The sequence below is a fragment of the Quercus lobata genome, chromosome 12, assembly GCF_001633185.2.
Source record: "Quercus lobata isolate SW786 chromosome 12, ValleyOak3.0 Primary Assembly, whole genome shotgun sequence".
NCBI classification, from domain to species: Eukaryota; Viridiplantae; Streptophyta; class Magnoliopsida; order Fagales; family Fagaceae; genus Quercus; species Quercus lobata.
The window spans coordinates 21872448-21885464 of record NC_044915.1 but is presented as its reverse complement, the minus strand read 5'-3'; the positions used below and the strand labels follow the sequence as shown (position 1 = coordinate 21885464).

General features: G+C 37.6%; 2 protein-coding genes across 2 annotated transcripts; one reads left to right on the top strand and one right to left on the bottom strand.

Moving 5' to 3' along the window:
* Positions 1-808: 808 nt before the first annotated feature.
* On the top strand, positions 809-3950 carry LOC115970911 (chloroplast stem-loop binding protein of 41 kDa a, chloroplastic). Its single transcript, XM_031090534.1, has 6 exons — positions 809-1223; positions 1646-1767; positions 2424-2526; positions 2608-2746; positions 3024-3301; positions 3556-3950. The coding sequence occupies exons 1-6, from the start codon at positions 846-848 to the stop codon at positions 3736-3738; spliced, it is 1203 nt and encodes a 400-aa protein (XP_030946394.1). The 5' UTR covers positions 809-845; the 3' UTR covers positions 3739-3950.
* Positions 3951-4244: 294 nt separating this feature from the next.
* Positions 4245-8145, bottom strand: LOC115970910 (RAN GTPase-activating protein 1). Its single transcript, XM_031090532.1, has 2 exons — positions 7921-8145; positions 4245-6294 (listed from the first exon to the last, which is right to left on the bottom strand). The coding sequence occupies exon 2, from the start codon at positions 6281-6283 to the stop codon at positions 4679-4681; it is 1605 nt and encodes a 534-aa protein (XP_030946392.1). The 5' UTR covers positions 6284-6294; positions 7921-8145; the 3' UTR covers positions 4245-4678.
* Between the last annotated feature and the right edge of the window lie 4872 nt (positions 8146-13017).

The following is a 13017-nucleotide window of genomic DNA, read 5'->3' as shown; positions in this document are numbered from 1 at the left end:
GTTATGTCATCAATAAAATTTTGAAATTGCAAATTTTGTATTTTAAAATTATGCATAGAATATAAACTTATAAATTATATAGTAAATAATATCCAATTGACATAAAATTTGATGTGTATTAGAGTGTAAAAAACATGCAATTTAACGGTTAGATTTTTGAAATATGTAGTAATATTTATTTTATTGAGTAAAGTTATAGTTTTAGGCTATAACTAATTTTGTAACTTATTTTATAACTAAATTTTGTCCTTCGTGTAAAACTAAATCAACCCATTTTCTCACAAATCCCATTGTTCAAATATCCAGTTCTACCAATATTTATCAACCAAAATCAATTACTTGGATGAAGAAGCCCTTCTAGAAATTCTCAAAGGCCTAGCCAAACCCAGGCCTTAGTGTGAGTTTGGATAGCGTAAACAGTCTTGGCGTTTGCGTTTGGGTTTCATTTCAGTGGGTTCCGTGCACTGTTCATGAGACCCACAAGTATGGAATTCAAGAAAATCAACTTTAAAACTGGGTTTCACGGTATTATTCACACATTTAAAAATTATCTTGTTATAGTGTTTTTAATTTTCAACAATAAACAATATTCAAACAGACAATTAATAGGGTTTGGAAATAGTTTTCAGCCAGCAATAGACTAGCCTTAGTTAGAAACTTAGAACCTTACTAGGTATAATAATAACTAAATTAGAAAAAAACATTAGAAAAAAGAAGCACTTGATTCGGAAATTAAATTAACTGTCATGTAAGGAAGTCATTGAAGAGGCCGGTTGACGGTTGTTGTTTCCTTTATCTAGTTAAAAAAACCGCTGGTTCTCATACAACCAAAGTACACACAAAAAATGGCCACTCTTGCTTTCTCATCCTCTCTCCTCCTCTCCTCTCCACCTTCCAAATTTTCATCACCTTCACTTTCTCCTCTTCTTCCACGCTTCTCTTTGTCTCACTCCTCTGCTCTCTCTTCCTCCCTCTCTATTACTCCATCTTCTCTCACATACCCCACACCTTCCAAACGCTTTGCACTCTCTGCCTTGAGTGTCAGAGCTAGTGCTGAGGTGAAAAAGAAGGTCCTCATAGTTAATACCAATAGTGGTGGACATTCGGTTATTGGCTTTTATTTTGCAAAACAGCTTCTCGGTTCTGGCCATGAGGTCACAATACTGACTGTTGGTGAAGAGAGCTCTGACAAGATGAAGAAGCCTCCATTTAACAGATTCTCAGTTAAGATTTACACTTTGCATTACATCACTAATATGTCTTTGTACTTTATGTGTGTATGTGTGTGTATTTGTCTGAGGCCAAAATTCAGGTACAATTAGGTTCCATGACTAAGGCACAAAGATTCACACTGTACATTAATCACACTTTAGGTAGAGTGTTGTACATTAGGTTCCATGACTACATTGATCAATTGATTCAATTCCACATATAAATGTGTTATATTCATTTAAGACAATTAAAATCAATGAAGTCATATGTTTGAGTTTAATTTGGGAAACTGAGGTACGACACTTAAGGAACTGTACTTAATTTTTATTGGTTGACTAATATGGCATTTAGTGATTTGTAATGGGTATAGGTATATATGGTGAATTTCTTTATTTTACAATTGAAACTTTTGTGTTATCTGAAAAAATTTCAGGAAATTGTGAGTGCTGGAGGTAAGACAGTGTGGGGGGACCCGGCAGAAGTTGGGAAGGTTGTGGGAGGAGCAGCATTTGATGTGGTGTTGGACAACAATGGCAAGGACTTGGATGCTGTGAGGTTTGTTGCTTTAGTTCTTGAAACTCAAATCTTGAATTATGTAGTTTTGGTATGCTATTTTGATTGTAAAATTGTTAGGTATCCTACTTGATAGAACTGGAAGATTGGTATTGGCATTATGCTTTCTAGAAGTTAATGGACCTTAATAAGGCAATAGTGATTATGGTTCTGTTTGGGGCCTCAAAGTTAGTAGGTAGTATTTTTACTTTTTAGACTTTCCACATTTTGAGTTCCTGTTTTTGAAATGAGGGTATGCCCATGATAGAGGATGATGTGAAGTTAAAACAAATTATTTTTTGCAATGTTTTACTATGTTGGTAATAGGACCTTGATCCTTGAATTATGTTGGAGGAACTCAAGCATAAGCCTATTTTTTTTCCATTAAAAAATGACTGCACATTGTTTAATCAATCACACTTGCAGCATATATGTTCTACATCACTGTAGTGCATGCCAAGCTCCAATGTCCTTTTGTTATGCCTTTTTCAATCCCCCTGCGCTGAAGGGAAAATTTGTATGTGGTAGTTTAGTATCTAGGAGTGTGCAAGTAATTGAAACCAAATGTACTATTCAAATATAGAGCAAAAGATAATTTAAAAAATTAATTTATATGTAATCTGTGATCCATTTATGCTAACATCAATCTTCACGCATAGGCCTGTGATAGATTGGGCCAAGAGTTCTGGTGTAAAGCAATTTCTGTTCATCAGCAGTGCCGGAATCTATAAGCCAACTGATGAGCTACCTCATGTCGAAGGGGTATGTTGTATATCTATTATCCCAATGGCATTTAAAATATCCTGGATTTCCTCCACCAAATAAAAACATTCACTATAACAGGATGTAGTTAAAGCTGATGCTGGTCATGTTGGAGTGGAGAAATACATTGCAGAGGTTTTCGGTATTTGGGCAATATTCCGTCCACAATACATGATTGGATCTGGAAACAATAAAGATTGTGAGGAATGGTTCTTTGATAGTAAGTGTATAATCCCAAGCACTTTTTTAGTAATTAATGTTTCATGATGTCCTGTAAGATATCTGATATATGAATATTAGTCCTTCCTTCCTTTATGAGGCCTGATTGTTTCTTACCTAGATGATGTATGCAGTTTTGATCTGATTTGGATGATTCTTAGGATGGTTTTAACTTAATATTCAGTACCAATATATCCTCCACTTATTGTTGTTCCATAATCTCAATATTATTTCTACAGAAAGTACAGTAACTCAATATGCTCACTTACTTAACACAGGAATTGTCCGGGACAGGCCAGTTCCAATCCCTGGCTCTGGAATGCAACTCACAAACATCTCTCATGTTAGGGACTTGTCCTCTATGCTTACTCTTGCTGTCGAGAAACCAGATGCTGCAAATAGTAGGATTTTCAACTGCGTAAGTGACCGTGCAGTGACTCTGGATGGAATGACCAAACTATGTGCTCAAGCTGCTGGTCGTCCGGTTAACATTATTCATTATGATCCCAAAGCTGTTGGAATTGATGCAAAGAAAGCTTTTCCTTTCCGGAATATGGTAATGACTTTTCTTCTACCCGCCATTAAATTATTTTGGAGAGAGTATGTAATGATTCCACCCATTAACAACCATATTTAGGGTCAAGATAACCATAATGATAAAGAAAATTTGAAAAATAGAGAGAAAGATCAAATATATAAAATGTTTAGCGGAGGGTCCCCTGAATGGACCCACTGAATGCTGGGTCCTGACTTCTGCTTCTGAAACTGTTTCAACTGTTAGATAATTTACACAATTCATGTACTGTGCAGCACTTTTATGCAGAACCAAGAGCTGCTAAGGACATTTTGGGTTGGCAGGGCACCACAAATCTTCCTGAAGATTTGAAGGAGCGGTTTGATGAGTATGTAAAGATTGGAAGAGACAAGAAGCCCATAACATTTGAGATAGATGATAAGATATTAGAATCGCTCAAAGTAGCTGTGGCTGTATGATCAATCAAACAGCAGCTATATCTACCCACTTACAAGGCTATATGGGATGCCCTTTTTTCTATCTCTGCGTATTCCTATAGTTTGTCAAGAATCAATGTATTCAATTATCATATAAAAGTAGATAAAATGATATGACTATTGTTACTTTTGTTGTGTAAAAAGATTGATTCTGTATTCTGAAAGAAAAGGAAATGGAGCTTGAAATTTTTGAATCGGATTATAACACAAGACCAAGTATAAAATTTTAGTTGTGAAGATTCTTAAAAACAATCAGACGTCATATGTTACATTGGTTGAGTTTGTACTTTATTAGGAAAAGGCCAAAAAACCTAATCACTATGAGCACCCCGTTTGGCAAAATATCCCAATAAGCAAAGCAACAAGCTAACAAACTGTATACAACAATAGGACTACAAGCACAACCAATTCACAAGAGCTAAAAACAATGTAATAATCACGAGCACAGATGGATAAGAGGTCTCTTTAATCTGAAGTTAGCCTGCTAGTTGAGTTAACAATGGGACTGATATTACCTGACCCATTCACATACTGAAGTTTCAGTCCCATTACATATACCAGCCTTTTCTTGATAATTACTACACAGTAATATCCATGCAAAGAACATATTTAGTCTTGAACAGATTTGTAAAGACAAATTGCATACACTGAACATAAACATCCCGAAAAGAAAATTACTGTATACCTCCTACTAAACATAACATACTGCCCACAAAGATCCAATTTCAATCAGCAATATTGAAAACTAACTCTAAGCTAGGGGGGTTTCTTAAAGTATGGAGGTCTCCAACCTAACCTAACACAGATAGACCTATTACACTCAACTAGATGCAGCTGGACTAGCTAATACAGAAACATATAACTGAAAATCAGGTTTGGATAAGCAAATCCACCCAAGGCTACTCTGATAGAGCAAGAAACTCTATTCATTTTGCTTGATTTCAAGGTTCTTGAGTTTTGATTCCAATTCATCCTCATTATCAGCACCATCCTCTTCAGCCTCCTCATCAAGATCTTCTCCTTCAGGGTCATTCTCATCCAAGGGCCCAAGCATATTAGGGGAATTCTTAAATATATTCTTAACATCATCAATCCCTTCATCAGATATGAAATTAGAGTTGATATTTAGTAACTTAAATCCAGGTTTGTGCACAACAGCCTGTGCCAAGAGCCTTGCCCCAGCCCTTCTAATTGAATTTGCACTGAGATCAACTTCATTTAGTTGGACATGGCCCACTTCCAATGCCTGGCTGATCAGAATTGCACCCTCATCCTTCAGTTCATTCTCAGATAAGTTCAACTTGGCGAGAAATTGTTTTGCTGCTAAACAGGCTGCTAAAGAAGCAGCAGCTTTGGCAGTAATGTCATTTCCAGCCATATCCAGAACTTCAAGTGATGGCGCAGAATCCTTGAGAGAATTGGCAAGGGATTCTGCCCCGTCATCCTCCAAGTTGAGGTAACTTAAATAAACCTCAGTAAGATCTGCAAAGACAGATATAGCTTTACTTAAAGCAAGTCCAGCTTCTACACCAAACATGTTGTCACGCAAATCAAGCTTCTTTAAATGAGTACAAGTCCCTAGTGCTTCAGATAAGGCAACTCCCCCTTCAGAGCCTACCCTTGTAGAAGAACACCGGAAATCCTCCAATGCTGGAGAACTTCTCACCATCTCAGATATAGCAAGTGCCCCTTCATCTCCAGTCATGTTGTTGTGAAAATGAAGAACCCTAAGCTTCTCAGTGGAGGGAATTAGTTCACAAACTGCTCTTGCAGCTTCCTCTGAGATACCATCATTCATCAAATAAAGCTCTTCCAAATCCCTCTGTGAACTTAGAAGTGACTCAAATGCCCTAACACCCTTTTCGCCCATGGCATTGTTTGAAAGGTTCAAATATCTCAAAACAGAACCTTCCAATGCTGAAGAAAATATATTCATGACCTCAAGAGCTTCTGCCTCAGGTCTTCCAGCAATAAAATCTGATAGGTCTACTTCATTCAATTGATCCTTAATGGATAACAAAATGGGTTCAGCAACATGAGCAGCATCCAAGCCAAAACTTCTATTGCTGAAGCAAATCTTAGTATATGAGTTTGGTCCCCTCAATGGCTGTAGAAGCTCCTCAGCCTCGTCTGCTTCAATAAAAGCCCTGCGACCTCCAGATATATCAAAGATTGTTTCATTAGCTATCATAACCTCTCTATCCTCCTTTATTCTGGGGCCTCTTTTAAGGACTTCCAACATTAGTTTACTTGATTCCTTGGCGTAAATTTGCACTGCAGAACTCCCATCACCATCTGGCTCCTTCTCAAAGTTTTGGCTTGCAGTTGCAAAAGCAATATCTTCTATGTGTTTGGCATCCTCCTCTGCCTCGTCTTTACTCAACAGGCCATACTTTCTCGAGAAAATGGATGGAGTTGTAAGATTCTTGGTCATTCGTTCTACAAGCATCAACCTTGAACTCTGGCTAGGGGGCCATAATTTGATTGGCAATGAGCGGTGTTGGAAAGTTTGTGTTGCCGAATCCATGCCAAAGTAGCCTAGAACCATGTATATAATTAATTCATTAAAGTGTAACAAAAATAAGATATAGTAACACACCTAGGGAGGGGAGAACATTTATTCAAGCATGTTAATTTATAAGCAAAACAGATTGCTTAAAATAATCAATTTTTTTTTTTTTTTTTGAATCAGTGACAAAATTACTCTACTTGTTTTTTGTTTTTTGGTTTTGTTTTTATAGATAACAGAATTACTCTACTACTTTCAGCAATCAAGTTTAAGCTTTGACAGAATTACACTATTAGTTTTGTTTGTTTGTTTGTTTGTTTTTATAGATAACAAAATTTCTCTGCTAGTTTCAGAAATAAAGTTAAAGCTTTGACAGAATTCTCAATAAATTTAGTATGTGTACTTCACATGAAGGGTACTGTTAGTTTTGTGACAATAGTGATGGCTAAAGTGGTGTTGGTGGTTAGCTGCAGTGATGGCAGTTATGGTGGATTGCCTGTCGTGAATTGGCCATGGTGTTCACAATAACAGCAACACTGATGATGGTAGATGTGACGCAAATAAGAAAATGCCAATGATATAACAATAAGACAGTTGGTTTGCATCAGTACAGAAAATGTCATGTATGGTTCTTCTAATTTATACCAAATGTGCAGTGGGGGCGAGAACTTTTTTTAGCTTGCTGATTAACAAAATCATTTCCCATATTAAATACCAAAACACATGAATTTCATTTATTTTTTTTTTGGGTATAAAAGGAGGAAAACTACACTAAATGTGCTAATACTTCCCTGCCCAAACATTTATATATAAAACTATAAAGGTTCATAATGGCCATACAGAAGATTACTCCCAATGTAAATTTTGGACATGGAAGGCCACATATTACAGATTGTTAGCGCTATTGAACCTATCTACTAGGACAGTTAACAATAGGCCCGTGAAAGAGAGAGATTCAAATTAACAAGTCCTACTTTATATACATATTAGAAGGTTATCAAATCAATTATAACCCCACAACCAAACCAATCTAGATATACCCAAAAAGAAGACGTTCCCAAACTTTTTTTTTTTTTTTTTTTTTTGTTGTTGATAGTTTGATAGCTGGGAGTGCGGGATTTGAAGGCACATTCAAACCATATGGAGAGAAAAACAACAGATAATTCAAATGAAAGCAATTCTTAAAGGACTCGGGTAGCCCAAAACCTTATAATTCACATACAAGAGTCTTTGAAAGTGTATATATTTTGCATAAAACAAAGAAAATTGACACAAGAAAAAAAAAATGATCATACAAAGCAGAGAGTGAAACTGTAACTATAAACTTCTTTGGCTGCATCAGAATTCAGAACAATTGAAGAAAAATGTACTTTTACAGTTTTGATTTCCAACAAAATTAAGAATTTAAGTTCGCTTTCTGTATATTCAATTAGCAGATCTAGCTAATGAGAAAGAAACCCTCGCTAATGGTAGAGGAAACCACGTAGATCTAAAACAGAATTAACCAAAAAAAAATTTTGAAATCTCGATTCTAATTTCAATTAGATAAACTTTCTCTACAATCAATCAACAAGAAATCTGAAGTATGCAAGTAACAGTAAGAATCACATTAATAATATCCAGAAAATTAAAACAGAGAGAAGCAGATTCGATACCTGAAACGAGAAACTAGAAACTTTCTCGGGAAACAAACAGAGGCTATGAAGAACCCTAGAAACGAGAGAGTAATAGATTTATAAATATCTTGTTTGCTTCTAAGGAAAATTTCTTATTTCTATGATTTTTTTTCTTTTTCAAAACTATAATTATCGACTTAAGGATAAGGGAAAAATATATATATTTTTTTAAATGAAAACTCAAAAGTGCGAGTGGGAATTGGAATTGGAGGGAAATGATGAAAATCTAAATCTTACTTTTAAAAAATTATTGGGAGAGAGAATGTGAAAGCGTAGGTTTTCCGCTTTCTAAAATGACGGAAATGTCCCTTACTTTTCGTTTTATTTACGTTCTTGGATCCTGGTCATGTTGATATTAATGGGCTTGTGTATTTTTGGTTGGGCCTTGGCCAATATTCTTAATCTAATGTGAGTCCCACTTAATAAAAAAATTATATAAATAAGAGAAATTGTATAAAGTTAACTTTAAAACCTATAAAACTAACAAAATATTGATATAAAGTTGAGTGGTTGACAAATTTTTTGACATAAAATGGTGTGTTAATAGTCATCCTACAGTACCCGTTAACACAATCCTACACAACCCCTTATTTATTAGGTACTTTTGATAATTTACGATTTAAAATTTTTATTTTGGGCATTCATATATATATATGTGTATATATATATATATATATATATATATATTTTTTTTTTTTTTCATATTGACCTTATTGTTCATTTATGTTAGCAATCTTATGACACTTGACATTATACGAAGGTAACGTGGTTTAATGGACGTCACTTATATGGTAATTCATGGTTATATAACTAATGAAAATGGATGTTGATGCCAACGTGAGAGTAGATAGAATCAGGTATTTCATGGTTATATAACTAATGAAAATGGATGTTAATGCCAACGTGAGAATAGATAGAATCAAATATGAAAGGCTAAACTAAAAGTGAAAACAAGTTCAAATTTTAAAGGCAAAAGTGTACTTCAATACATAAAAAATTATAACTTATTTCCTATCCAATTTAAACAAAAATTCGGAATATGCCAATAAATAAAAAAGCTTTTCTTATTTTATTAGTCTTAGCTTCCTTGATGATTACAACAAGCCATCTAAATTATCCTTTGAGTGGATAGAACTGATGGAGATTTTCAGAGGAGAATTTGTAACAAATAATATTAGATAGAGAGAGATAAGGGAAAAACAATTAAACTAGATCCAAACTTTTGTAGTTAGTAGACCTCTACAGCCATGCAAAAACGAACATACTCCAACCCTACCTTAAGCCTATATATATAAAACGAAGCATTCCCCCGTGTATTCATTTTTTCTTTCATAGTTTAAAGCTATACAAATAGATGGAGATGTGGAGTGCAATGTTGAATGATCTTCCTAAAGGTCTATTAATGGAAATATTTGTGATAAGGGTATTTTCGTCCCGCAGGAAATTTCGTTAGTGAACCATCTCAATAACTCTGTTGGACACGAGGCCCCCCTTTTCTCCGTCTGGCGAGGTACTCACAGGGGCCGACGATCCCATCCACACCATCCCAATGAACGAGCCATAAGGCCTACCGGCCAAGAGCCCGTCATGATAAAGGCTTTGGGTTTGTCAAGGTAAGTGCTCCTTGGGTACATCGTGGTAAGGTTTAGATGGATGAACATGCGACGAGCGGATACCGACGAACGGATGGCCTGCATCTCTTCACTTGCATACTAACGAATAGATGGCCACATCGACGGGTATAAATGATAGGCCCCACAACCCTTTATAAAGTCCCCACACATATATCCTCACATGGAAATATCTTGCGCCAACGTCCAAAGACCCTACTACATGCCCATATTTTACCCATATGGAAAGATACCATAAAATCTTGGAGCCCTAATTCCAGATCTTCTCTATGGATCTTGGTTTGCTATTCACCACTATATAAGCTGTTCACCACTATATTAGCATCAGACCTCCTCTTCTCCTAGGTACGCAAAAAATCCCTAGCTTTCTGTTTTGTTCTCAATTTCTTGTTCTTCAGGTACCCATTGGAGCATTCGAGCACAATCAGCTCATTTACAATTTTTGTGCATCATCAATTTGAAAGATTGCCCATCAAATCACTCTTGCAATTTAAGTGTGTTTGCAAATCATAGTGTAATCTTATCAAAGACCCTATCTTCATCACCAAGCATGTGAACTAATTTGTTCTCAGCAACAATGGCTATCTTGCTATCACACGCCAAGGTGGTACTTTTATTGGTAAGAGTTCGATATCCTTGATCTCTTATGAAACATATCACGAAGTCATTAATATAACTATTCCATCTAAGGACATGGTTATGCACCATTTAGAATTGTAGGTTCATGTAATGGTGTCTTGTGTCTAAATGCTTCTGAAGTTGGAGACACAATCTTTTTATTTAATCCTACTACTAGTGAATTCAAGGAGCTCCCAAAACTTGATTATCCGATACCCAAACTTAACCTTCGGAGGGTCATTGGCTAGCACCCCATTGGTGCTCTCTTTTTGTGCATTATCAATTGGCGCTGTTTGTGGGGAACGAGTGTTCAGCCATATCACCTTTCCTAAGACAAAGAGTTGCATGGTCTAGATGATCAATGGCTACCATTAACCAAGAGATCAGAAACTCACCCAACGCCTTGGAGAGGCAAGTGCAAACCCTCGCCACGCCAGTTGAATGACTCACCCAACAGAAACATGAGCTGGAACGAAAGTTGGGCCAGCGGAGCGAACAACATCTAGACGATCAAAATGACAAATAGGTGGCAACGAATGCAACAATGACCGTCCCCTGACGAACGATCACCAGGAAAAGGATGACCAAGATGAAAGCATTTAAGTGGACCGATGAATGCCAAAGAGCATTTGAGGAGCTGGAGGCGTACCTTGCATCTCCACCACTCCTTAGTCAATCCAAACCCGATGAAGAGCTTTCCCTTTACTTGGTAGTATCCCCCACGGCTGTCAGTTCAGCTCTCATTCGAAAGGAGGATCATGTGCAATTACCTGTATGCTACACCGGCCGAGCGCTTAGAGGAGCAGAAGAAAGATATCCTCCCATGGAGAAGTTGGCCTTCACTTTAATAACAACGGTCCACAAGCTTAGGCCATACTTTGAAGCACACACCATAGAAGTCTAGATGAACAAACCCCTCAGCCCAAGAATTAGTTGACTTCGTCGCAGAATTTACAACGAACAAGGTGGAAGGCTGGGGGGTAGCCCCATGGAAGGTCTGAATAGACGGATCATCCAACAGACATGCTAGAGGGATCTGAGTAATCCTACAATCTCTTGAAAGGGACGTCATAGAGTGCGTCGTCTGACTCCAATTCCTGACTACCAATAATGAAGCTAAGTACGAAGTTGTACTAATGGGACTTGACTTAGCCAAAGCAGCTAGGGCCTCATCAGTCGTCATCCATAGCGACTCCCAAGTTGTCATCGGGCATATCAATGGAGACTACGAAGCCAAAGGAGAGCGGATAAATAAGTACCTTAGCTTTGTCAAGAGACGGACATATCAAAATTTTACAGTAGAATTTGTACAAGTTCTAAGGGAAGAAAATGAACATGCTAATCGATTGGCGAATGCTGCATCTGCTGAACAAATGACTATTGGTCGTCAGGTACTATCCTTCACCTAACACTCCCTTGAAATTGAGGAATTGGAAATAAAAGTGATACCAGTAGGTGTTGATTGGACGATTCTAATCACCTCTTACTTTAAGAATAGGACACTTTTGGAGGACCATAATGCATCTTGAAGGTTGAAAGTTTGGGCATTGCGCTTTGTGCTAATGGGAGAGGTTTCTCCCGACCATACCTAAGGTGTTTGATCTCCGATGAAGCAAACTACGTCATGAGGGAAGTCCATGAAGGGGTGTGTATAAACCACTCGAGGGTGCGATTGTTGGTCCACAAGCTCGTACGAGTAAGGTACTATTGGCTTACCATTCAGAAGAATGCCCAATCCTATGTAAAAGCATGCGACAAGTGCCAACACTTCAGCAAGACCTTATGGCTAAACACTACGAAGGGAAGAACGATGAAGGGAAGAACGAAGAAAGGAAGAACGAAGAAGGGATCCCTCTACACTTGGATTTGCTGGATGAGGTTAAGGAGACTGTTGAACAAAGAATGGTCCGTTACCAAGACCTCATGGCTAAACATTATAATGCCAAGGTCAAACCTCGACACTTTAGCATTGGGGACCTTGTTTTGAGGAAAGTGACCACGGTCGCAAAGGATCCAACACAAGGAAATTTAGGACTTATCTGGAAAGGACCATACAGAATCATTGATTACAACAGAAAAGGTACCTAATTCTCATCCATATGGGATGGATTAACAACCAAGGATATCGACAATTAAGGATGCCAACGACACTTGATCTTCATCCAAAACTAAGTCCTACCTACGAGATGGATCGACGATCAAGGATGCCAACGGCACCTGATCCTCATCCAAATCTAAGTCCTATCTACGGGATGGATCGATGATTAAGGATGCCTACGGTCACTTGATCCTCATCCAAAACTAAGTCCTACCTATGGGATGGACTGATGACGAAAGCTGCCAACAGGCACCTAATCCTCGTCTTAACGGGATAGATCGACAACCAAGGGTGCCTACAGGCACCTAATCCTCATCCTTACAGGATGGATCAACAATCAAGGATACCGGCGATCAAGGATGCCAACGACACCTAAGCCTTATCCAAAACTAAGTCCTACCTATGGGATGGACCGACGATCAAGGATGTTGATGGCACTTGATCCTCATCCAAAACTAAGTCCTACCTACAGCATGGACCGATGATCAAGGATGCCTACGGGCACCTTACCCTTATCTAAAACTAAGTCCTACCTACAGCATGGACCGATGATCAAGGATGCTTGCGGGCACTTAATCCTCATCTAAAACTAAGTCCTACCTATGGGATGGACTGACGATCAAAGATGATAACAAGCACCTAATCCTCATCCTTACAAGATTGACATTAAAAAATGCCGACGGGCACTAGATCCATAAAGCAAGCTAAGTCCTATCTACGGGTGGATAG